The sequence below is a fragment of the Lethenteron reissneri genome, chromosome 29 (genome assembly GCF_015708825.2).
Source record: "Lethenteron reissneri isolate LAM-NWPU_2019-01 chromosome 29, ASM1570882v1, whole genome shotgun sequence".
Classification (NCBI taxonomy): domain Eukaryota; kingdom Metazoa; phylum Chordata; class Hyperoartia; order Petromyzontiformes; family Petromyzontidae; genus Lethenteron; species Lethenteron reissneri.
In genome coordinates, this window is record NC_083807.1 from 772,465 (window position 1) to 783,790 (window position 11,326).

At 52.7% G+C, this 11,326-nt stretch overlaps 1 protein-coding gene across 1 annotated transcript; it reads right to left on the reverse strand.

Annotated features, from left to right (window-relative positions):
* Positions 1-335: 335 nt before the first annotated feature.
* RIOK3 (RIO kinase 3) lies at positions 336-9,100 on the reverse strand. Its single transcript, XM_061562305.1, has 13 exons — positions 8,665-9,100; positions 7,548-7,675; positions 5,170-5,318; positions 4,865-4,972; positions 4,437-4,546; positions 4,152-4,295; positions 3,599-3,726; positions 3,143-3,325; positions 2,636-2,795; positions 2,132-2,212; positions 1,784-1,873; positions 1,098-1,205; positions 336-639 (listed from the first exon to the last, which is right to left on the reverse strand). Exons 1-13 carry the CDS (start codon positions 8,722-8,724, stop codon positions 541-543), a joined length of 1,548 nt encoding a protein of 515 aa, XP_061418289.1. The 5' UTR covers positions 8,725-9,100; the 3' UTR covers positions 336-540.
* Between the last annotated feature and the right edge of the window lie 2,226 nt (positions 9,101-11,326).

Sequence of the window (11,326 nt, forward strand, 5' to 3'; positions counted from 1 at the left end):
GTTGACAGTCAATACATACGTAAACACATACGCCCACGCATTCGGGTACTGCAGTCGGCTTAAGTTGCCAAACATTCTCCTCATTCCTCCGTTTCACTCTGCTACTGCATTCAGTCATATTATGTTAGTATTCAGTATATGGGCATCTGCTCTGACCAAAGCTAATAATTGTAGGGGGAAAAAAATTTGCCAAATATTTGTTTTGGCAAAGGCACTTGTGTTGCTAATACTTTTTTCCTTCCACTATCTGAACTGTTCCCACACACCCCCGTTGCAAGCTGCGCGTGCGTAAGAGGCTGGCCGGTCACAACGCACACAGGACGACAAGGCAGCGGTGGGGGTTGACTTTGTTTACCAATCATCATCTTGCTCCTCATTACACATCCCCGCACAGCAAAGCACAAGACACTCCAGCATCCGATTCCACCAATCGCAGGCACGTTAAAACAACACTTTTGTTCGTCAACAGTGGCGATTGTTAGGTGAGAGTGCGAGCTTGTTCCTTGTGGCGTGGACTCCTCCGTGTGGCAGCGTCACCGCTCACTGAGCGGCGGACGCCACCGCCCCAGGGTTTACAGCCACACCCTTCCTCCGCAAGCCGTGCGCGTGGCCTTCGTGCATCTTCTCCTCCTGCTCCACCTGAGCACAACCACAAAATGAGCGTCACACCGCTGTTTTGGGGACGGTGGCTGTCGTGGTCATCGGTGCTGTGAAGAGTTCTGAAGGACAGCGGCTGCTGCTGGCAGCCGCGTGTTCTCCACACCAACTACAACCACTCGTTACCGTGGGGATGGGGGATCCTATGCCCTTCAATGTTATTTAATAAGGACCACGGCAACATGACAAAATGACCTGCAAAAGATAGAGCCACACTAGACGGGTATTAGAGGGGAACATTTTTGTGCACTCAACCCACGGTGTATTAATGTGTGGCCCATCAAACTAAGTCCTGTTCGGGCCTCTGAGAGAAAGCTTCCTCACTCCAGCACTGCCATGTGAACCACTCCTTGCCCATGGGGCGACACGAGGGGGTACACCACCCCCAACAATGCAGTCACTGGGTGGGTGGGGACCGAGCGCTCGCTGGCAGAACTCACCTCGGCCAGGAACTCTGCCTCACCCTTGGCGGCGATCGACAAACCCGACACGAGGTTGAAGAGGTCTTGCTCGTCAAGAGCCTCCGGGACGCCCGCCTTGCGGAAAAACTGCACAACAGCACGCGGGGAACCGTCACTCGCAGGGGAACGAGGCGTGCAAAAGGTGCGCACCACCACGCGGAATGTTGGCAATTTTAACATCGCCACACCATTCCACACGAGTTACTGCAAATCCACGCGTTTACACCAGGACCATGCGACGCCCCTTTGGAGGCGTGCCCCGTACAAGCGAGCGCCTGCACAGAGTACTTGTTACCGACTTTGGAAGAGACCCGACGTGTACCCAACACACGCCTACGTGTACTCTCACGTGTACACGCATACACTCGCACGTGTATTTACATGCTCCCACGTGTACCCATCTGTCCCCGCATGTCCACACACAAGTGTAGGACAAAGACCCCCTCGTATAGCCGGGGCAAGTGCTGTTCGCGAGCCACTACGAAGGCCGGAATGGTCCATGAGGTGGTAAGTGCCCAGCACCACGCCCGACCGCCTTTGTCTCCCCAGTAGAGATGCTTACACACTGCACCAGGTACTCATTTGAGGCCGAGTCGACCTAGGGGAGGCCCAAGATCGATTCAGATAAACTTAAGTGAAACCCACACGCCTCTGAGCGCGCTCACCTGGGACACGTTGCGGCAGTCTCTGTAGAGGAACTCGAGGCCATGCGGGTGCGTGGGCTCCACCGACTGGCTCACATCAATCAGCCAGACCTGCACGGCAAAGCACAAACCAGTCACCCGCACAACCAGCACAACCATCACATGCATGCCAAACACCACGTTCACTCGAACAAGTATGACTATCGCCCACATGACCCCACATCTTCACACCACCTCCGCAGCAGCAATGGCTCCCCATCGCTGTCAGTGATGGGGAGGAAGCGTTAGGGGAGTGGGTGAGGAGGAGGGGTGAGGAGGAGGGGAGTGGGTGAGGAGGAGGGGAGTGGGTGAGGAGGAGGGGGCCCTCACCTCTCCGCGGTGCCACAGGAGGTTGTACTCGCTCAGGTCGGCGTGCACAAGGTTACACCCGTGGAACAGGGTCAGCATCATCTGCAAACACGAGCACGGCCGGGTGACACGGTGGGACACTGGCAGCAAAATGCCGATGCAACCAATTCGGCCCACTCAAATCTACACCCAGTAGAATCACAGAGCACTGTCCCAACAAGGTACCACCAGCGCAGTGTGGTTACAGGCACCTATTAAGGCCAGAATTGGAAAGGGGCCGTTTTTGCCTCCTCAGTGAAGATGTTTACATGTAGCAGTGGGCATTCATTTTAATCTAAATCAACCTCTGGGTGGCCCTGGACAGGTTCAGACAATCACCACTGATGTTAGCTGTGGTTGGGAATGGAGCTTGTCTCCAGGTTTGCAGTACAGTGTGCTAACCACATGAACACCACCGCAAAATACACCACCACCATCCCCTCCAGCATCACAGGGTGGCCCCAACAAGTCGTTCAGCACTCGCACCTGCACCACCTGCTCGTAGGCAAGGGACAGCTGGGCTGAGGACAGCCTCGCCTCCTTCAGCTTGGGGGACGGCACCTGACCCTCGCCCAGGAACGACATCACCAGCACGTGCTTCTTCAGCAGCACCACCTCGGGGCAGCGGATTCCCACCGCCCTCATCCTATGTGCATGCGTGCACCGCCACAAGCACAGAAAACATCATTGCAATTCATTGTCTCTTAAGACTACTGTAATTTAACCCTGAGAGCTCATCGAGTCAATTATATGAAGTATAAAAATATGTTTTAGACAGGGACACGCTCCTTCAAAGCTGTTAAGCAAAAATTGGTGGATTACGTGTTCTAGCAGACATGGCCGGGCCAGGCCACAGTCACTGCCTGCAGTATCCAGAGCTCTCTGCCCTCCATCCAGTCTGTTTACGTGACAACCCTCCTCTTCCTCCACTATATGCATCAGATTCCAGACCTCACCAACCCTACAGGCCTTGGCGACCCACTCAGCCCTCACCTGGCCAGATTGTGCATCTCCTTCTCGGCCCACATGCGGATGACCTTGCGGGGGTTGAGCTTGCTGAAGCGGTCCTTGAAGCGGTAGTCGTCCTTTATGTACTTGTCGCGGTTCTTGAACTCGTTCAGCGTCGTCTTGAACACCTTGACGGCGCACTCCGACGGAACCTCCTTGTTCTCCATCCTGTGGGAATGACCCGGCGGTGGAGAGGGGCGGACACGGTGGTGAAGTCAAGGAAGTGGGTAAAACGGTCAAGCTCCGAGCAACACCACCTCATCCCTCGCTAATCCTCAACCAAGGGCAGCACGATGAGCTTAACGTGAAATGGTTGATACGATGAAGCTGCCTTAATGAGGTTAATACAGGTTTCAGCAACTGGAAGATCGACATGAGGTTGCTACGAAGTTCACAAGCTGCAATGATGAGGTTAATGCGAAGATGTTGCCGCCCACTCACCGGCCGCCCGTAGCGTGGAACACCACCGACTCCTTGCCGGTGCTGATGCAGCCGCTGATGCTTTCCAGCACGCCGGCGTTCACCATCTTGTACAGCAGCAGCCGCGTGCGAGCATCCATCGCTTGGTCCTGGTGTGTGGCATGAGGTCAGCGGGGAGGATTCAGTGTTCGGCCAGCGATAAGCATTAAGCAGGCTGGTGCCATGCACACCTTGTGCTGCACAGTAACAGCTGCCACATAAGTTGGTGAGTCATAGCAAATGCCCTTTACCTGCAAATCATTATGCTTATCCTGAGTGAGAGTCTGTGAGGGGGACGAGTGCTCACCACTCACACTTAAGGTCTCAATCGCATCCCCCAACACCCAGGACAGTACAATGTGGATTTATACAGCATCTGAATGGGAGCCAAGACCATAGAGAAGAGTTACAGTAGTTGAGTCCAGATTAATGAGGGTCTCTGCGTCAGCTGGGAATTGGAGAATCGGGGCGATGTGGTCTCATTCACAGGTGCCTGAGAGGAGTGTCAGTGGTGAGGCTCCCCTGCCCCCTGTACCGAGGTGGAGTGCTCCTTCTTCTCGTGCAGGCGGGCGCTGCGCCGCTGCTCGGCCTGTGAGTGCTGCTTGAGCACGTTGAACACTTGGTTTGACAGCTTCAGGTCCATATGGATGCCATCCCCCGAACAGAACTCTGGAGGAAACTGCATTCCATAAAAACAGCCACAAACACCACCGCTACAGATTACTGCACAAAAAACGCTCAAGCAGCCAGGTGTGAACGGCGTGGTTTCCTTGGCTGCGCTGTACGGGCATGCGCTGGTGCGCTGGTGCGCTGCACTCACGTGCTCCATGCGAGCCGTGTTCTTGCGCCCGCACAGTGCCTCATCGTGCTTGGTGGTCATGGATTTTCCACGGCCGGTGAACCCGCATCGTGGGAACGGCTGTGGCTTGGCTGCAAGGGATCGAGAGAAACACGTAAACACAAAGACACGATAGACAGACATGCCCCCTCGCACAGACGTGCAAAAAAAGTATTTAGACACTCACCCATGTACACAGTGACACATACAGAGACAAACCCACCCACAGAGACACACAGACATCCATACACCCTCAAAAACAGAAAAAGTGCACAGACATGAAATCTCATGCACAGACATGCTGAGATCAGAATCTAGCAAATGCAACCACTCATCCACATACAATCAAGTCCAACCACACCATCCAGCAGTATGCAATATGCCCCCAACTCCCATACACCTCCACCCACCTGCTCGGTAGGGGTCGTGCTGCGTGTCCTGCCAGTCCACCTCCTCCTCTGAGCTGTCGCTGTCCTCATACGGGTGGCTCATGCGATAGTTCTCAAACGAGATGGACACTGCTCACACAAGAGTCCACACGCAGCGCGTGCGAGTCAGGTCAGCACGGCGGTCCGCAGCTCAACTACAGTGCATTGTATCCTGCTTGAGCTATTGGTGTCGCAGCACGAGAGGAAGTATCCATTCAGATCTCTTTCAGTGGCGCAACCGTCCGTGATGGCCGTAGAAGCTCGGTCTGGTGTGGTGCTCGCCACACCTTTGCTGTCGCGGTTGAGCTTGTCCTGCTCGCGGCGCAGCAGGGCGTCGTGTTCACGGTCAAACTCCATCTGCAGCAGCTTCGCCAGCAGCACGTCACTCTCAGTGTCGCCAACGGGGCCCGGCACCGCCCCCTCCACTGCGAGAAACCTGCGGTGGACACACATGATGAGGACCAATCAACCATGGGACCCAGGCCTGGATCAGAAGCTGTGCCGTGTTGAGCAGGCCAGGTGACGCACCGAATAATCGTTTCCAGTTGATTCTTATGCTCAACACTCATCAAATCGTGTTTTTGGTTCACACGTATTGCATACGATTGCTTCAAGTAACCATGCCGTCACTCACACAGAATGATCCTGAATCGTGAAACAATGGTCTGTGCTGAACAGCATCACACCACATGGCAGATGTGGTAATCTGCTACACCGATGGACAAGAGGCGACGGGGCAACTGCGGTCACCATATCTCAACTCCATGGACCATACAGTCACCCCACTACTCGCTTCCGTCATTTGCCAGGAGCATTTCAGATATTCACCCACCAACCTCAATATGAACGTACAAATTTGTTGATGAAATCCCTGCCATATGAAGGGAGTACGAGAATCATCTCAAGAAAGGGGAAAATTGTTACAGATATAGAATGGCTGGGCTCAGTTACTCGCAGAACACACTGCGTGAGTAAAATAAACACACTTGCAATTGAGGAATGTGCAACGTCTAAAAATAAACTACGACACAGTTTCCAGTTGCTGAAATCAACTCTTTCACAACAATGGTATTTGCCAAAACTCGGGTTTGATGTATGCAACTGAGATGGGGAGTGGTCGGGTTATTTTGAGTAAGGGTGCCAGTGAGTGGTGTTTGGTAATTAATGTTGGAGTGTGGATGGTGTAGGAAAAGTTTCTTTAAAAAATACACGGTGGTGGATCGTGTGTGATAGGGGTGATTACCAGTGGTTGTGGTAGGTGGTGGGATAGATTTTAAGCTTTCGTGACTGCAATGATTCATATTCTTAGGTTTTTTCGGTAAAGTCACGTAGGTAAAAACATTAAAAAGTAAAATAAAATAAAAATCACGACGTTTCGGAGGCAACACAAGCTTCCGTCTTCAGGTGGTACCGTCACAGCCACGACAGCTGTATCAAGTAAATGAGAGATTGCAGGAGCTACCACTCCGTATATATAATGGTTGGAGAAGGTGGTGGGGCAAGGGCCGCATACTTTTTATTAATATGGTAAGGTGAGGCTTAAGACTGAGCCTTTGTTATGGAGAGGTGCGGTTTGTGACTCAACCTGTGACAGGGAGACCACCACTAAACATGGTAAAACTGTGATGGTTGTCTGTCAAATAAGGTTGGCAAATAAGTGTAGTTAAATCTTTTTTGCATGGTTAATCACATCTTTCCAATGATTACTCAGTTTGTAACCGTCATCACGGTTGAAATTATGTCTGTGTTTGTATATTTGTATGGCTTCGTGTACAAACCTTTGATGGTAGCCAGGAGGTTTGCAGAGAACCTTGGTCTCGGAAACCTCCTGGCTACCATCAAAGGTTTGTACACGAAGCCATACAAATATACAAACACAGACATAATTTCAACCGTGATGACGGTTACAAACTGAGTAATCATTGGAAAGATGTGATTAACCATGCAAAAAAGATTTAACTACACTTATTTGCCAATCTTATTTGAAAGACAACCATCACAGTTTTACCATGTTTAGTGGTGGTCTCCCTGTCACAGGTTGAGTCACAAACCGCACCTCTCCATAACAAAGGCTCAGCCTTTGTTATGCAGTCTATTCTTAGTCTTAAGCCTCACCTTACCATATTAATAAAAAGTATGCGGCCCTTGCCCCACCACCTTCTCCAACCATTATATAAACGGAGTGGTAGCTCCTGCAATCTCTCATTTACTTGATACAGCTGTCGTGGCTGTGACGGTACCACCTGAAGACGGAAGCATGTGTTGCCTCCGAAACGTCGTGATTTTTATTTTATTTTACTTTTTAATGTTTTTACCTACGTGACTTTACCGAAAAAACCTAAGAATAGGTGGTGGGATCTTAGTGAGTGATGATGTATTGTTGACGACGGCAGTATGTAAAGGGTGTTGCTCGTGTTGGTCCTCGCAGTGTTCGTGGTGGTAGTAGTAGACTGTTGGCAGTGTTGTTTGTTAAGGGAGTTGTGGTATTGGTGGTATTGGTGGTCGTGTTGCTAGTGAGTGGTATGACGCAAAATATGTGTCGGTATTGTTTCCGTTGATGGTGCGGGCGTGTAGACTCCTCGTTGGTGTTGACGAGGTGGTAGGTGGGTGGTAGGGTGTGTGAGCGATTCTTATAGGTAGTTGTGATGTTGGTGTAGATTCGTACTCCAGGCTGAGCGCTTCGTCCTGGGTCCCCGTGTCGGCGCGGCTGAGCTCCTGCGCCAGCTCCTCGCTCATCACGTCCGCCAGGGAGCACGGGGCCGCCGCCCCCACGCCCACCTTGCCCCAAGGGCTCTGCGTGTCGAAGGGCAGGGACGCAGGGTGGTGGCGCGTTACGTGCCTCCTGCGGTGACTCAGGCGGTCACTGCACGGACCGACCCCGAGCTTGTGTGGCAACACGACGAGGCCACGAGCTGAGCCGGCATTTTTACTTCACACGGATGAAAGCAATGACGCAATGACGAGCAAGACGAAAGGCCGTGACAGCGGACCCAGCCGATGGCGCTGCGCGGCTCTTTATGATTGAAACTCGAGAAGCAGCTGACGAAGGCTCGTAAAACAAAACACACTCGACTAAAGGCAGACTAGGATCCATAGTTAATTCACTGCGACGCCGGGTGACGGGTCCCACAGGGAAACAAACGGAAACGCAGAGGGGCAAGCCGAGAGACAGACACAGTGAGGCACGAGCGGTGGTGGGGGACATGCGAAGACGGACACGATATTAATATGGAGAGAGTTAAACAGGTGCCCCATGCGGAGACAATTCAACGAGACTCGAGGAAATTCGGTTAGACTGGAGACTGGGAGACCGGGAGACACAGTGGTGACTGGGAGACACAGGGAGACTGATACGCACAGGAGAGAGTGATACGCACAGAGGAGACGCTGGAGACAGAGAGGACACAGGGTAGACTGATAGACACAGGGTAGACAGGGGAGACAGGGGAGAGACGGGGTAGACTGATGCACACAGGGGAGACACAGGGGAGACAGGGTAGACTGATACACACAGGGGAGAGAGGTACACACAAGGGAGACACAGGAGAGAGACAGGGGAGACTGGTACACACACGGGAGACACAGGGTAGACTGGTACACACAGGGGAGACACAGGAGAGACACAGGGGAGACTGGTACACACAGGGTAGAGACAGGGGAGACACAGGGGAGACTGGTAGACACAGGGTAGACTGGTACACACAGGGTAGACACAGGGTAGACTGGTACACACAGGAGAGACACAGGAGAGACACAGGGTAGAGACGGTCACAAGTTCGCACCTTGGGCGCAGCAGTCGTCGCCACCGCAGCCACCAGCGCCTCTCCCCCCGAGCCCTCCATTCCGCTTTCGCCGCCTGCCTTCTCCACAGAGCGAACGGACGCGCGTCTCAACTCTCCTCCTCCTCGTCGTCGTGACGGGGCTCTCTTGGTGAACGTGGACGGAGCAAAGTCTCGACGCGGGCCAAACTTCCCGGCTTCGGCTCAAGGCCCCGCGGCTGTTGTGAACGCGCAGCCTGGGCCTGGCTCAGGCGAGCGGCCGGTGGGGAGGGGGGGGCCGAAGCGGCGCGGGGAGCCGGGGAAAGTGCGGGGCTCGGGGGAGACCAGAGGAGATGTGGGGAGACGAGGGGAGATGCGGGGAGACGAGGGGAGATGCGGGGAGACGAGGGGAGACGAGGGGAGATGCGGGGAGACGAGGGGAGACGAGGGGAGATGCGGGGAGACGAGGGGGGCGAGAGGAAACTGCGGATCCTGCCGCTTGCGCCGCTGCTGTAGTCGGCGGCGGCGCGCGATGCTGATTGGCCGCCTCTCATCACGTGGTACGGAAACGAAAGGTCACGCCGCCGCTATTTTGGTTCGGGGTGAGGGAGATTTGGGGCCGCCCATAAATGACGTCACGCACCTGGGGGGTGGGGGGGGGTCCGACATTTGTGACGATGTGTGACGAGGGGGGGGGGGGTGAAAAATGTGACGTCACATCAAAATGCGCAACTTTAAATAAATATAGACAAATCTGGAATATAAACAACACGTTCTACTTAATTAAATATACTTAGTAATAAATGTTTTCTCCTACATCATAGTGCAGCGCCACATTGAATACGCACTACAATGACAATAGTTTCAAGCAGGGGCGGTTTCTTCATTAGGGCGATTGGGCGACGCACCACCAATGTCATTCAACCACAGAGTCACGCTAGCCGTCACTGTCAGCCTCTGGATATAGTCCAATCAGCGTCATGTCACGTTCTGTGGAGTACCGCCTCTTTTGGGGCGATTTCACTCTGGCTGAGAATCGCCCCGAGTGGCCCCATAGACTTACATTCAAAGATGTTTTTTTCTCGAACGGGGGCGCTGCAATGCATTCTCTATGGCTTCCGGGAGGGCTCGCACTAACGTGCTTACGTCATTTAATTCTAGATTTGAAGCTTTCGTGACTGCAAGGATTCATATTCTTAGGTTTTTTCGGTAAAGTCACGTAGGTAAAACATAAAAATTAATTAAAATAAAATAAAGATCACGACGTTTCGGAGGCAACACAAGTCTCCGTCATCAGATGGGACCGTCACAGCCAGATTAGCTGCATCAAGTGAGGCAATGATTGAAGATGTAATCCCTTAAAAGCGAGTTGAGGGGGGAGGAGAGGGGGGGAGCTCATTCCATTCATTGGCTACCACATTCTGATGAGCTCCCCCCCCCCTCTCCTCCCCCCCCCTCAACTTGCTTTTAAGGGATTACATCTTGAATCATTGCCTCACTTGATGCAGCAAATCTGGCTGTGACGGTCCCATCTGATGACGGAGACTTGTGTTGCCTCCGAAACGTCGTGATCTTTATTTTATTTTTATTAATTTTGATGTTTTACCTACGTGACTTTACCGAAAAAAACCTAAGAATATGCTTACGTCATCATACGTAAGCACGTTTCAGTCAACAATAATATTTGTCGCTACCTAGTGGAATCTTTAATAAAAGAAACTGAGTGGATTGTAATAATAGTGAGTATATAAACAAACAAGATGTATTGTAAGAGTCACTTTATTTGTCATTAATATTAAAGAAGTGAAGTTGCCTTTACATGCTTAAGCTGTTAATTTATCCATTGCATGGGTGGACCTTATCCTTATCAATCATCCAGACATTTGCCCCCCCTGAGAGATTTTGCAGGAGCCGCCACTGGTTTAAAGCGATCGGAAGCATGTTTTATTTGGGGGGGGGGGGGGCGGCAGCTTTGTGACGTCATATTAGATGGGGGGGGGGTCTGACTTTTTGTGACGCCGTGTGACGAGGTGGGGGTCAAAATCGTCCAAAATCGCGTGACGTCATTTATGGCCGGCCCCATTGTCGTTGTTTAAACTCGAAAACAAAATCCATCAGCCGGGAGTCGACCGCGAGTCCCCGTGCTGTTGCCGTTCGAATTCTCCCCAGCGAGGCCAACCCTCGTTTCGTGTTACGAAATCAAAGCTCACGTCCTGGATGGCGCGGGGGGGGGGGGGGGGTCCACCCCCCCCCGCGGCTGACGAAGCCCCCCCCCCGTGAGCCCCCACGGAGTTGAAGCCGCGCGGTTCACCACCAACCCCGTGGGTCAGGATCAGCGCAGCGCGTGGAAACTCGGTGGCAGCAGAGGAGGAGCGCGGGCGGGTTAACAATCGCCCGGGGCGTCGTTTGTTGGGAGCAGTTCGCGATTGTTCCGAACAAAACTCGCGCGCACTGACGCTGGTGTCATCCTGCGACTATGACGAACGGTGCGATCTCATCGCCCCCCGTAGGGGTACCACCAACACGCAAGCAGCTGACGTGGTCACTCCACTGCTGGATAAGGGCCTCCCCCTTGTGGTGAGTGAGCGTTGGTGTACGGTGTTTTTTCTGCAATATTTTGCTGTCTTTTCTTGGATTTTCTGTTTGCACTTAGTCATATTTACTTTAAGATGTTTTTTGTTCATGT

Excerpts from the sequence above, each read along its gene's own strand:
- RIOK3 (XM_061562305.1), bottom strand. The coding sequence starts at position 8,724 with ATGGAGGGCTCGGGGGGAGAGGCGCTGGTGGCTGCGGTGGCGACGACT. Across the intron at positions 3,727-4,151 it reads AGAAGGAGCACTCCACCTCG|GACCAAGCGATGGATGCTCG; the intron begins GTACAGGGGGCA and ends GCCACACACCAG. Across the intron at positions 2,213-2,635 it reads CCTACGAGCAGGTGGTGCAG|ATGATGCTGACCCTGTTCCA; the intron begins GTGCGAGTGCTG and ends TCGTGTTTGCAG.